General features: G+C 54.0%; 3 protein-coding genes across 7 annotated transcripts; 1 reads left to right on the forward strand and 2 right to left on the reverse strand.

The window, feature by feature from the left end:
• Nucleotides 1–25: 25 nt before the first annotated feature.
• Nucleotides 26–1,203, reverse strand: PV09_05320 (uncharacterized protein). Its single transcript, XM_016358811.1, has one exon. It carries the CDS (start codon nt 854–856, stop codon nt 464–466), a length of 393 nt encoding a protein of 130 aa, XP_016213430.1. The 5' UTR covers nt 857–1,203; the 3' UTR covers nt 26–463.
• A 7,812-nt stretch (nt 1,204–9,015) lies between these two features.
• Nucleotides 9,016–12,318, forward strand: PV09_05321. 5 transcript variants are annotated; one of them, XM_016358814.1, is made up of 6 exons: nt 9,016–9,324; nt 9,476–9,598; nt 9,985–10,898; nt 10,953–11,273; nt 11,339–11,444; nt 11,499–12,318. In XM_016358814.1, exons 3-6 carry the CDS (start codon nt 10,023–10,025, stop codon nt 11,576–11,578), a joined length of 1,383 nt encoding a protein of 460 aa, XP_016213433.1. In that variant the 5' UTR covers nt 9,016–9,324; nt 9,476–9,598; nt 9,985–10,022; the 3' UTR covers nt 11,579–12,318. The 5 variants fall into 5 exon arrangements, with proteins under 5 accessions (XP_016213433.1, XP_016213434.1, XP_016213431.1 ...); XM_016358815.1 differs by having other exon boundaries at nt 9,016–9,160; XM_016358812.1 differs by having other exon boundaries at nt 9,016–9,160; nt 9,476–10,898.
• Nucleotides 12,319–12,709: 391 nt separating this feature from the next.
• Nucleotides 12,710–13,493, reverse strand: PV09_05322 (uncharacterized protein). Its single transcript, XM_016358817.1, has one exon. It carries the CDS (start codon nt 13,309–13,311, stop codon nt 12,769–12,771), a length of 543 nt encoding a protein of 180 aa, XP_016213436.1. The 5' UTR covers nt 13,312–13,493; the 3' UTR covers nt 12,710–12,768.
• Between the last annotated feature and the right edge of the window lie 306 nt (nt 13,494–13,799).

The following is a 13,799-nucleotide window of genomic DNA, read 5'->3' on the forward strand; positions in this document are numbered from 1 at the left end:
AATACGAGCTGGACTAGTTATTGTTGTGCACCCTTGTATGAATTGCAATCGATGTCTCGAGCCAATTTGGTTGAGCGTGAGCAAACACATTAAGAAGCATTCATCCTAGCCGTGAGTTGCATGCCCTTCATGCTGAACAGCTCATTCTATTCATGGCAAGGGGGACCCGTCTTGTGCACGCACAGCTCGCATAAATACAAACTCCTTGTCATTTCGGCACGACAATCAGTGTTGAGGCACCAAGGGCCTACTAAATTCCATCGTGGTGACCGTGCCACTGCTCTGATTGATGAGAAGACGAGCGGTCATAGCGAAGAAATAGCGCACACGCTTCTGATGGTGGGGCTTCCGCTAGGCCAAATCGTAGTCAGATAGACAAAGGGCGAGGCGACATGCAGTCCATGGTGTTTAGCACTTTCGCTGCTGCCCAAACGGCCATTTAATAGATGTTATAGGTCAGTCCCTAAGGCGAGTAAGGCCGTGGGAGTCTGATCATTTGGCAACCCGATCGAGTCGCACTATTGGCTAGTAGTGGTGACGCGCAGCTTCGAACTAGCTCAACGGAACAAAAAGTATATCTGCTGCTAGTGGGTGATCGGAGCCACAAGCTGCAGAGCCGTCGGGACCAGAGGGATTTTTTAAAGGCAAAAGCCGTGCGTCGACTACTGCAAACGGCCACGCCTAGCAGAGGAAAGATTTTGGCACGCGGGAGAGTTTGATTTGGAGGCAGACCAAGTTCAATTTGGCAGGCGAGTAGGAACAGACAATGATGGCGCGTTGCACCGCAGAAAAGGCAGTCTCTCAAGCCAGATTCCGCGATGCAAGAGGACATGCTAGTTGCAAGCGATGCCCGCATGTCCTGGCTCGATCTACGTCCACGAGGCAGAACCGTCAACAAGCATGGGGTTTTCTGCACGATGTGTCGCAACTTTTGTTCCAGGCTGGATGGCACTACGGCCGCGGTCTACTGCGCCTTGTCCCTGAAGAAGAATGGAATGGAGAGAAATAGAGAGAGTGAGAGTGAGAGTGAGAGTCAGATCTCCGCTGGAGCTAGAGGGAACGGGAAAGAAAAGCGCCATCGTGAGAGATTCTGGCGGGCCGGGTCGGAGTCACGACTCAGATGCCGTTCCTTGGCTCAATCACGATTTGCGTCTGTCGTTGCATGCGGGATGCAAAAAAGGCCGTCGAAAGCGGATCGAGCTGCGGTGCGGTAAGCTGCAACTAAGTCGCACAGGAGCCGAGTTGGCGCGTTCAGGAAAAGAATCAGACCACGATGACGAGCCCCCGGTTCGCATGAGCTTCGCTCATCATTGCCACCGGCCCCGTGGCCTCTGTGCCGTGCTGCCAATGGCATTCACCGCCCGCATCGCACGGCGTGGGAAGGGCGAAGGCGTCCACAGACGGTGACTACCTTCTGCGCAAGCAGATACGCTCCTTTCGTCGAGGGCGGCGCAAAACGCCCCAAACGCCCAAATTCCTTTCTTTTCTTTCCTTTTTGTTCGCCTTCTGCTTCGTGACGCAAGGAGGTCCTGCGTAACTCTGAAAAGGGGAATGCTGCTCTGCTGTAGCGCCGCTCTCTCACTTTCAGCTGCCACGTTTGTCTGCACCAGTTTGGGAGCGCCACCTCGTGGTGTTTTGGACGCTAAGGCAAGCCACCAATTCCCTGAGATCCTGCCGGTATTCGTGAAACAGATGTCTCTGGAATTACAACCCTCTGCGACGTCGTCCACCTTGGCTCCGTATGCATTGTGCACTAGTTTGTACAACTGGATCGCTGATATCACTTTCTAACATGACAATTGCCTGACGGTAGCGGAATCTCTCCATCGTCGTTGTTTTGTTGTGCCGTGCTGTCTTGGAGCGGCTCGCTGTCGTCATGCAACCGCTCGGCAGTCCGGAGACGTCTGCTGCGCTTTGATCGTGCCACTTGCATTTTGGTCAGAAGAGCCGACGGCGCCTGCATGCTCGCCCCAAAGAGAGGCTTTGAGAAACGAGAGTAGGAAAAGAAAAAGAACTTTCTTAAGAAATAACAAAAAAAGGGGGGGCGAGGGAATAGGGAAAGCATTTCAATACGAAATCGTAGGCGGAAAAAGCGAGTCGAAGGCCCAAATAATATATGTAAAAAAAAAGTCCTCAGCTCGACTCCACAGGGACGTAGAAAAAAGGACAAACGCACGACGTCCATGGCTTCCGCGCACCTCTCCTGCGAACGCTCGTGCCTCGAACGAAATGTCCTTTGAGCCTGGCGAACGCGCTTTGCTCTTCAGCTCTGTGCGTGTGTGGCCTTTGACGGATGGAATCGTCGTCCGCCATGGGAACAAGTGGATAGGACGACGTTTTGAGAGGGAGAAAAAAAAGGAAAGAACCAAGAAAAAAAAAACAATTTCATCGTAACAGCTCCGGATGCCCTGAATTTTCCTGTGCTTTTCGTCAACGCTGAACCATCTGTTCGGACGCCTTTTCCTGAGCCGACACACTTGGGCCTCCTGTGATGCGTCGTGGCTTTTTCCACAGCAAAGGTCACACCGTGTAGAATTTGACCATGTGGACCAAAGCGCACGACGGATCCGCGGACTGTTCGCGAGAAGGTCGCTGAGGATGGGCGAGAAAGAAAAGTAAGCACATGGACAACGATCGCTGAGGGCTCACGAGAGCTTTTGGCATTTCATAAGCTCTGGACCGAGCTTTCACGTCTTCACGATACGGGTATTTGGGCTTGCGGTGAACCGATTTCCACAGGAGTGAATAATGGTTTGACGGAGTCTGTTCCCCCACCCTCTTCTTTCTATGATAGCCCCAGCCAGCTGAAGATTTTCGACTTACCAGTCTCTGGAGCCGATTGAACGAAGAACAATAAGAAGAATGATAATAACGACAAGAACGACGACGACGACAACAACAACAACAACAACAACAACAGAAAAGCGTGAGAACAACATCGTGTCCAGTAAATTATATTGATAATAATAAGACCTTGACGTCTCTTGTCGTCACCTTGCGGAGCCGGGCTTCAAGAAAAAAAAGTCCCTTGCTCGTCGGCCTCGCCTCGCGGACTGTCGGGCCCTGCTGTCCGTCGTGATATCACGATCAATGTCTCACCAGCATAGCCAGCCGTACATCGTTCCCTGCTCGCGCTCTTGACAAATGACGGATCGTAAAAGGCCCCAAACCTGAGTCAGATCGAAGACAAGACAAGGTCTATCTTTGCCAGCCATTTCGTTCAAGGAATGTGCAGAGGAGCGACGGACTGATTCGTTACCAAGGCCGGGGCAGCGGTCTCGGACAGCACTTCCGTCTTCGTTTACGATGCTCACTCGGAGGCTGGTCGACAATGAGACATTGTAGGGGTGATTGCTAAGATGACGAAATCAAGGTCGTCGATGCTTTGAGCGCCGTGCGGCGAAACAACCCATCTCATTAGTCCTTGTCACCGGATCCTGGGCAATCGCTGGGGGCTTTCTCAGGAGGTCGCTCGATGTCGATGAGACTCTCCCTCACCTCCTCTTCGAGTTTGCTGGGTGTCAAATCGAAAGTCAGAAGCTTCTGACTAGACAATGTGATGGACAAGCGAAGGCATTCAGCTCCCAGGGAAGCGGTGATAGCCGTTGTGAGCGAGCGTTGCGAAAAAGCAAAGCTGCGTGAACGCACGAGATTAGTGGTGACGGGGCGCTTTTGATGAAGACATTTGAGATAGACATGGATCGCCTATCGTACGATGGGTGATTGCCACGACCCTGGTGAACATCCGTCGTCTTGGGGAGTACGTACACGAAGGCAAGGATTAACAAGCAGAAAATGGATGGGTTCTCCGAGATCGTCTCCGCGAGACCTGATGGGGCGCATTTCGAGTGGTATCTACGGTATCTACTGAACGCTTGAGCGTTAGGCCCGCAAACACGACACCCAGGTAGGGTATGTTTGGGAAGGATTATACCGCTTCAACATCAGAAAGATCTCCGAATGTGCGCGCATAGCTTGTTCGCCTAGGGTCTGCAGGCTGGAGGGCTGGGCCAGTGACAGCCTGCCTCCATGCATCGGCCATACGGTACCCAGCGTTAGACACAGCACAGGCTAATCAGATTGCAGCGTCAAATCTAGGGCCCGGTCTGAATCGTGCTCTCATATTGGCAGAGCAAACAAAAAAGGGCGTCTCGCTTCGCAGGTGCTCACGCCAACGATCATGCCTATGGCATGAAAGGCCAGGATCTTTTCCAGAACATCGTCTGATTTTTTTTAGCTCGCGGTTTTGGACGACAAAAAGGTTCGGGTATCCTGTAGTAGCGAATATTTCCGCGCGTCTTTCCGGTGGATGCATCACTCCGCCGGCCATCCAGAGGTGCGAACAAGGTCACTCCTTGGCAGCCGCATGAGAGATCGGAAGAATGATGGCGTTCGTAACGCTGTCACGTTTGAACGGTTAGATGATAGCTTGACCTCTTTTAGGACTCTGCTCCTGCTGAGAAGCTGAAAGAGGAATCAAGGAGCCCTGTCGAAACACTGGCCACCTTGAGATCGTCACCCGCTTGTCCAGGTGGGTAAGAGCAGAAACCGGGTCCCACCTCGATACCGGCACTTCTAAATGGGGGACGATCTCGCCTTTTCCGATTCGAATCGAGCTCATCGTTCCCCCCTATTTTGTTAATGCCCATCCGCGAGAAACCCTGGTCGTATGCGCCCACTCCCTTGAACCAGCAGCGCTGTGACAGGTGGAGGTTCTGCAGCAGGCGCGGCAGACAACCCGTGATGGCTGCTAAACGTCCCGCAACCTTAAGGTGGAGATCGTACGATTTTGCACAAAACAGGACCGAACCGTGCACGCTGCTAGAAACGTAAATTTCTCGTCGACTCACAAACCCGCATCCCCTATTATTTATTTTCTGACGCAAATGGTGACTCCTGAGCATTGGCGAGCGCGCGGTCCCATTTTGTTATTGACGAGCGATGCCACTCAGCATCGGAGCAAGCAGCAGGCCTGTACGTGATGGGTGCTGGCCGTGGCCATAGCTGAACACGGCATTCCACTGTTCCAGTCTCTGGGGCCAGCTCCCGGGATCAGGAAAAGGCGTTTCATTACTCGTGAACAATGTACCTTGCCGTGGCACTAGTTTCTTACCGAGATTTCTGGGATCGAGTGAGCATGCTAGATCCTGCCCGAGCCGGGAGCCGATGGTCGTTACAGAAATCAAGTCGTCGCGCGGTCGCTCTTATTTCTTTAATCTTCGAAGAGAAAAAAAAAGATTGGCAGGGCCGCAGTCACCGGACATTGGCTTCAATAATGTAACAAGTGGGTTCTGATTTGGTAGGGGGAGGGAAAAGGACGCCAGGGTAGATACGCGAGCTCCTCCAGACGTGATTTAAGTACGATTACGAAACGAAGGGGTCAATGCTTGATGGAGGCGCCAGATTGGCTGTTCATGTTTTGTGTTTGCAATAGGGCATGAAGGTATGAGAATATTAATGTTCCGCAGAGTTTTGGGGTGCCAGCGGCAGTTGTAGCAGAATGTTCATCAGCATCTTGAGATGTAAACCCTGATGACGAATGATTGTTTTGCGGCAACCGTATATATTCATCTTACGAAGATCCCCACCACCGCCAACGAAGTGCTCTTCAGAGTGGTGAAACACCGAGGCGTGGCACGATCCCGGCACGGCAAGGCTCGTGCGTCGATCGAGGATAGATCTGCAGACAAGAAGACCACACCCTTGAAAAGTGCCCAAATGCAGCTCGATGATCATGTCTATTGAGCCGGGGATTTTTGCAAGCATCGGACATGCAGATAGGCGTCATGCTCACGGTTTTTTTTACTTTTTCCTTTTTTCCTGTCCCCGGCGGGAGAGCTGTCACAAAAAAAAAAGGTCAAGCTCGACGAAGGTCTTTTGACGGGTTTCAGTGCCTCGTGGACACGACCAACTCGAAAAGGAGTTGTCGTGAGGTGCTTCTCCGCGCGTGCGGTCTCCGAGACAGGCGAAAGGACGAAAAGGAGGGTGGTGTGCGGGCGCTATCTTCAGGATCCGTGGCTTTTCGAGACAATGTACACTGACACCCGCGCCCCGAGCGCCGGCGGCGGAGTAGAATGTCGCTAAGTGTTGCTTGGGCAAAGGCCAATAATCATGGTGGCGGCCATTCTTCGTTCTGCAGGATTTCAGCTTATTTTCTCGATTGAGGATCGGCGGGACTGTGTCGATGAAGGCCCTGTCAAAGATCATGCACGGGAGAGGTGAAGGAGAACAGCACATCCAGGGTTGCAGCCAGTGTGAGATGCAGACGGGCGGCCATGACGACCGTCCGACGAATATCAGCTTTTGGTTCGTGCAGCGCCTTTCTCATCATCACCACCATCAGCAGGAAATCATGGTTGGCAGCCGAGCCAGCAGCGCGCACAACGGCTCGCTTTCTGTCAAGATCTGGGAAGAAAACGTGGCCGGCGTCAGGGGGGTGTGGGTCCCAGATCATCTGTTCACCCCCCGGTCCTGACGTTGCGGCGTCACAAAGTTGCTCGTGGCCAATCGGGCGTGCAGCGAATTCGGAAACCCCAATCATCGGTAGCCCCGGTCGCGTAGCGGTGCGAATCGTGGATCCACCAGCTGCAATCTGTCAGCCGGAGATCCCATGCGCGTGTTCCATCGCTGGGCACGATACGAAGTTCGCCGTGCGTTTTGGAGCAAGTTCGGTCGCAGGTGGGCGGAGAGCGAAGGCTCCAGCAGACGGCAGCGTGGCACGACGGAGGGGCAGAGTGCTGTCCCTGCACGCCATTTGCATCGTGCAGATGGCTGCCAGCATCCCAACACCGACGGGACGGGGCCCGTCCATCTCTGAGTGCCGACTACGGTTCACTCAAAAGCCATGATCGCGATGCAAAGCGGCCGCGCTGATCGTTTGTACATCGAGCGAGCGGAGATCATGCCCGGCACGAGCAATGTGACGAAGACAAATCCGTGACACGGGCCTAACGCCGCTGCTGGGGGAGAGAAATTCGAGGACAGGTGATGACAATGCTAATGCCCCCTCTAAACGACGCCGCCACGAGGAATCACAGCGAGACTTTTCCGTTTGCTGAGAGCCAAGTTCGCTTGGAAATCCCATGTCGGCATGGCTTGCCTCAAAGTAGACCTGCATACTGTTTTAGGGCGAGCTGCCAACCGGAAGATCGTGGACACATCGGTGCACAGTCCAGAAGCGAAAGGCGCCCGATCGTCCCAATATAGACAATGAGGAGGATGACAATGTTTGGCGTGCCATGATACAGCGCCTTGGGCCACACTTAGGACGGCGGGAAGGGGCCCGGCGGAGCGTGGGAAAAAAAAAAAAAAAGAAAAAAGAATTCAGACTACTGCTGTACCAAAATGGCGCTGAGAGGCTATAGTTTGGGGCGGAACGAGTCGTTCAACGCCCTCGGGGCGTTTTTTCTCTTCCACTTGCAGAATTTGTGATGTGTAGACAGAAAAGAAGAGGATGCTGGAGCGGCAAGCAAATCACTAACGGCTTTTTTGTGGGCTTCCGCGCGCAAGGAGCTAGAACGCACGTCGATCAGAAAGAAGAAGAAAATGGTAAGGGTGGCGGAGAAGAGCGGGTCGCTGGTGCAGTTCCCATGGCGCGCCCATGCTTGTCGCCAATGTGGCTTGGGGTCTCTTGCTGTAACTAATCTGTATCATGGAAATTCTGCGCAACGGTGTCCTAGCCGGATTGCGCTGGCAACCATCGAGACGATGATGATATGACGACGACGATGATGATTATGCGATGGTCTATGGGTTGCTGCTAGTCGAGGCAGGGGCCGAGGGAAGATGGAAGGAAGGGGGAACTAAACAGGCAAGCGAGACGTGAGGTGCCTGATCGAAGACGTAGGCAGACGGGGAAGCGGAGCCGTGGTGGTGGTCGTAGTCATAGTCCGTGGTGGAATTCGTGGTGGTAGCGGCGGCGTATTGGGGGGAGAAGCCATGAGAAGGGGAGAGATGCGGCAAGTTATTAGTCATGTGGGAAGGACCGTCAGGCGTGTTTGATGTTGCATTTGTTCGTGAGCTAGTTTGCAGTCATGTTGTTGGAGGTGTTTGTTGCTCGAGGCTCTGCGGCTCCGGCGTCCCGCGCTCACGACGGCCTGGGCAGACTCTTGGACGGCAGAGGCACAGCTGTCTGCATCGAGCGCCGGGACACAGCGTCGCGATTGCTCTGCCTCGCATCTTCGCCAGCACGTCGATTTTCTTCGGAGGCAGAAAGGAGAAGAGCGTGCCGGGCAGGGAGCCTCTGGCCAGTGGTTCGAATCCAAGCAAGCGGGCCCATGACTGGAGCGTGCGCAATGGCAATCTGGCGCATCTGCTGCTCTAGTCAGAGGCCTTGATCGCGTCTGGCCGCGCCCCTGCCATCGACGCCGTAAGCCCTGCTGCCCTTGCGCTTCTCGTGCAGGGCCCCGGGCCTCGCTTCGTTTTGCAGCCCCTCTGCCTCGCCCAGACACCGACGCAGCGCTGCCGGAGGCGCACCCTCTGCACTCTCGCACACGCTCTCGCTCCCGCACAGAGCGAGACGGCGGTGCTGGCGCGCTCGCAACCGCTCTCCACGCTGCGAGGCGCACGCACACACACGCGCACGTCTGGCCGTCTCCGCCCGCGGCATGCACACGTCTCCAACGGCGTAGCGGCAGCGATGTAAGCACACACAGGAACGCGTGTGTGGGTGTGTATACGTTATGCATGCTCGTGCGTGCGCATGTATACAGACAGACATAAACACAGTGTCCGTGTCGCGCACGCACTCGCCAGCCCGCGCGGCCCCAATGCGTTCTGCGCCCTCCGTCGCCCGCGCCTCCCCACCGCACCACCACCACCCTCACGCCCTCCACCACCAGCACCACGACGCCCCCTCGCCCCCCAAAACCACCCTAGAAGCCTCCCTGGCCTGCGCTAAGCCAGGCTGCCCTTGCGCTGCTCTCGGAGGCGTTTCCCCTACCATTAACGAAGTTTGCCCACAGATCCCGGCCGCTCTTGTGCAGTCCATCTCGATTCCATCTTGTTGACCCGGCATCTTGATCTTGCCATGTCCCTGTTCGCTCCCTGATATCACCGTTCATCACCAACGCTTCCCGCTCGTTACCTCTCCATAATCCTTCCGCTCTTATTTTTCTCTCTCTTCGCCAGCGCTTGTCATGATTTGCCGCTGCTCAAACCGGTACGTTGCCGCATTTCAGATCTACTGACCCTCCCTGTCGGATTCCTGTGTCTCTCCTCCTCTTCAGTTCGCCCGTTCTTTTTTTTTTTCTTTTCCTCTGTTCCCGTTCTTCTGAGATCGCATGTTCCTCGTGAGAGAACAAGAAATCCCGCCTAGTCGTCCTGGTTGGTCTTCTCCTTCCGCCCAATATACTAGTTGTCTTACCACCTCACGAGCCTCCTGCATCCGCTCTCTGCCTGTCCTGCGCCTTTGTTGTCTCGCCTTCTCATTTACTCCCACGTCGTACTTCCGCCCGCTGACCGTTTCCGCTCGCAGGAAGAGTCCCCTAAACATTTTGCTTGCATAATTATCCCTCGCCTCGGCTCCAAAGCTCTCTCCTCACAGCTGCTGCTATCTGTCTCGCCACCGGCCTCCACCACGTTGAAGAATCTACCCACGGTACGTCTATCGCTCCGCCAACAGAAAAAACAACGAAGCCACCACCACAGTTCATTTGCCTGAATGTTCGTCCCAAGGTCATTTGAAGTTGATGCATACGGCCTGCAACCTTGCACAGCTCGAGCGGGTGTGCTCTGTTGCCTTTGCTCCCCATGCAGGGTGGCAGATCCGTTACAGCTGCCATTGCACTTTCCCTCACGAATGAGACGTACCGACCACATGATGTTCCAACGCCCAATTGTCTGGCCTCGCTCGAAGCATCGCCATTGTGGCTAATTAGTTGCTCGATTGTCGGTGTTTGCTGCATTGATTGCTGCCTCTGTCTGCCGTGGGCTTGATACGTCGAGCATGTGAAGATCACTGGCTAACGAGCAACGTGCATACAGACCTCCGTGAACAAACGCAAGAGACGGACCGCAAACAAATGAGCGCGGCAGCGACAATGGCCAGCCCTGCTTTACCCTTTCCTGGGCCGCCTCCGCCTCCTTCGCCGTACAGTCACACGACAACGGGCAGCACAAGCAACCCACTAGGCCACACTGGCCTCATTTCTCCGCCAGATTCTCGCCGCACATCCGGGGATGAACCATCCTCAGTTCCAACCACACGGCAGTCTCTTCCTTCGATTTCAGAGGCACTTGGCTCGGCCGACCACACGTTACCATACCCTCCTCAAGTTCCTCCTCCCGCACACTCGTCGAGCTCAAGCTACTTTCCAGCGCCCGCGAGCACGTCCGTTGCCGACCTTCACAGAAGATCGGTGACCTCCGGTCCTGTCCTGCCGGAGCCGCCACATTCGTACCCATCCTCACATCCGCAAAGTCCATTCATGAACCGTGGTCCACCGCCAGTACAGCCGCCGCACACTCCAACCGCCCAGGCCGACGCCTACTCGCGTCCTCCGTATCCCCCTCAGCCTCCTAAGCTACCGACTTTACACCCGATCAAAACGGATAGCTCGCCTACTGCTTCGTTCCGCCCTCCCGCAACATACGCCTCCCAACATCCTTCTCCAGCGTACGACACTCCTCCACACACGGCCCCGTCGCAACCTCCCTATCCGTACTCGGGGAATCAATCCCAGGGCTATCAGTATCAACACCCGTCAGCACCTTCTGCCTCCGGACCTCTGTACTCCTCCGGTGCACCCCCTGCGCCCCCGAGACCGTACGCAGAGCCAGGCCGCTGGGAGAACGGGCAAATGGACGACAGGGCCCGATCCAGCATGTCCGTTGGCTTCCACGGTGACTCTGTAAAGCGACACCTCGATGATTTCGATCTCGAGGCTTCTCTCAACGAGGTAAGCACTCGTCACACGATTTTTTGGGGCTATCCTAACGCTTCTTTTTCTTAGGTTGCTGAATGCAGTGGGAAGATGCTGGAATTCACAAGAGAATATGGGGTGCGGACACATGGCAATCAGAGGGCTGGCATCAGCCCACGATCGGTCCCACATCTGCAAACCGTCGACGAATTGATGGCGAAAAGCAGACGCATCGAAGAATCGTTGAAGAGGATACGGGAAATGGTAATAGCTCAGAACCATGCTATCGAACAGCAGATGAAGGATCCTTCACGGCCTGTTCCTGCAAACTATCCTGACATGAACGGTTACTCGGACGATAAGCAAGGCATGGGTGGATTTGCTGGAAGCGATACCAAGAAGCGACGAGGGGTAAGGAATCATCTGTTTTTTCTTTTTTCGCGCCGTTGAGAGGCCTTGTACTGACAATTTTAAAGCGAGCTGCACCACCCGGACGTTGCCATAGCTGTAATCGAGCCGAGACCCCGGAGTGGAGAAGAGGCCCTGACGGTGCCCGCACCTTATGCAATGCTTGCGGCCTTCGTAAGTCTCTCACATCGTTTTGAGAGGACACACGGATCGCTAACAATGCTCTAGATTATGCTAAGCTCACACGCAAAATGGGCAACAAGGCTCAGATAGGGAGCTCGAACCTACGACCAAAGTCGGAGTCCTAATCCGGACATACTAGGTTTGGTGTTTGGCATGAAGATTTTTCGTTTTATAAAACCAACGAAGTCACACCGTCCACGCCGTATACCCTGTGAGTTGTTGAAACGCACCGAAGCTCTATTAGGAAGTCTTCTGCAGTAAAAATAATATCGGAGAGGCAAACACGCAGAGCAAGCACACGACGGACTCTGCATCGAAGGCGAAAACCACAGCACATGGCGCCTCTATTCAAACGCGCAACTACCTTCGACCTTGCCACTGGCTGGCCTTATGAATTGCATTCCATACAAGATCTACGGATCTAATGTCTTATCACGAACAAATCGGTTTATTCATCGAGCAACTGTTCTTGCGTATTTCCGCATTACTCGGCGTTTAGGCTACCTTTTCATCAGCAGGGAGGGAACTTTACACGTGCTCGCCATAATCAGGCAGCACTGATCACTATGCATTCTGGGAGGCGTTTAGTCTTTTTTTGATTTGAAATATCCCAACAGTTGAGCGCGGCTGATGATCAAGGACTGCGCTAGTGACTGTCAGAAGCAAGAAAAAGAAAGAAAAAAAAAAATACGAAGCTGGGGGTGATGATCTGACGGCCTCTTCTCCTTCTACGGGTGGTGGATTGTGCGGCAGGCAGGGCGGTCTATGTACATGTTTTGTTCTGACAGGTAGATACAGCACACCTCTGGGTGGTTTCTAGACGGCAAATCCGTATCACACTGTATTTCAGTAGAACTATCTTCCCTTTCGTCTCTGTTCGTGGGCGAGCTGCGTCATGCACTGTTTACGTTCCTTTTGGACGGGATTGCCGACTCAAGACGAAGCGTTAGGACGCTCGCCGTTCAACTCGCCAAAATGCTCGTTCGAAATTCGCGCATCATGCACGTAGCCGGTCACAAACGAATTGAGGAAGGCAAGCCGTGATGGAGTGTTCTCGACCCTGGATCATCACGCACTTAAGTCGTTTAACGACGAAGGAAAAAGGAAAAAAAGGAAAAAAAAAAAAAAAAAAAAAGAAACAAAGGCGGAAAGAGGTGAAGGACAAAGAAAGAGAGGGGTAGAAGAGGAAGAAAAAAGAAAGAATAGAGAAGAATAGAGAAATAAGGAAGAGAAGGGGAGCGGACGATGAGGTTGACCAGTCTTGATGATGATAATGTTCAATAGGACCTTCGGGGGTTTGGGGAAGAATTAATAATCACGCTCTTCTGGGACGGAAAAAAAAGGAAGGAAGGAGGAAGATGGGAAGAAGCTTCGTATGCAGAGGAGAGCCAGTGGACGATCGGGCTGATCGCCACTGTCTTTTTTCTTCTTCTTTTCCATGTCTGCGTGCTGCCATCTGCCCTCGTCTTGCTGGCCCAGCTCCGGTTCCCATGGACGGGCGGGGGCCCTCGTCCGAACGACGACGAGATGGACGCCGCGAAACCATACACGAGGCAGACACCGCCGCCGCCGCAGCAGCAGCAGCATCACGTCGTCGCCTCCGTGGCACAACTGATTTGTGGACGCCCCCGTCGCCGATGCCAAGCCCAACGTCTGCAGTCTGAAATGTGCGACCTCTCCCTCTGTCCGTCCGTCCGTCTGGTGTGATACGAGAGGAGGAGGGACTCACGGTCGAAGGGCAAGGTAAGAAGGAGGAGGAGGAGGAGAAGCGTAAGAAAGCGTGCAGACAAAACGCCCATGCCGTGTCGTCGTTAGCATCGAATGTTATTGCGCCATCGCGAACCAATCTGTATTGCATCTCGCACCGTCGCACGTGGGGGAGGGGGAGGCGTTAGCATTATAAGACTTGCCCGATGCGGCATGCGAACGCCGGGCTGCGCTTTCCACCCCGCCCCGCGGTCGGTGGTGCGAGACGAGTGCGTTGGCGGAGACAAGAGGAAATGAAGAAAGGATAATTCAAAATTTAAAAAAAAAAAAAAAATCGCACGCTTGTTCATGTGTTGCTTCGTTTCTCGTGCGAAGGAGAAGGGGAATTAGGTCTTGCCAAAGCTGGCTCCGCACCTTTGTCTTCCTCTCTTCTTTTTTTTTTTTCTTTTTCTTTACATTTCTCTCTCTCTCCGTCTTTATTTTCCCACCTTCCGCCAGAAAGGTCTCGCTGGTACCCGGCTCGTGCGCAAAAACGAATTAGTCAGCGGCCAACGGGCGACCCGGTGACGCCATGTGACTTTGCATGGAACAAGACCCCCATCACGTACGAACCAAGTGCACTTTGTAGCGTCAGGAACA

This window comes from Verruconis gallopava, assembly GCF_000836295.1.
Source record: "Verruconis gallopava strain CBS 43764 unplaced genomic scaffold supercont1.16, whole genome shotgun sequence".
Taxonomy (NCBI): Eukaryota; Fungi; Ascomycota; class Dothideomycetes; order Venturiales; family Sympoventuriaceae; genus Verruconis; species Verruconis gallopava.

Bases quoted from the DNA above. Each gene is read 5' to 3' on its own strand.
- PV09_05321 (XM_016358814.1), top strand. From the start codon at position 10,023: ATGAGCGCGGCAGCGACAATGGCCAGCCCTGCTTTACCCTTTCCTGGG. The intron at 10,899-10,952 runs GTAAGCACTCGT...TCTTTTTCTTAG, and splicing joins TCGAGGCTTCTCTCAACGAG to GTTGCTGAATGCAGTGGGAA. The intron at 11,445-11,498 runs GTAAGTCTCTCA...ACAATGCTCTAG, and splicing joins ATGCAATGCTTGCGGCCTTC to ATTATGCTAAGCTCACACGC.
- PV09_05320 (XM_016358811.1), bottom strand. From the start codon at position 856: ATGCGGGCATCGCTTGCAACTAGCATGTCCTCTTGCATCGCGGAATCT.
- PV09_05322 (XM_016358817.1), bottom strand. From the start codon at position 13,311: ATGCAATACAGATTGGTTCGCGATGGCGCAATAACATTCGATGCTAAC.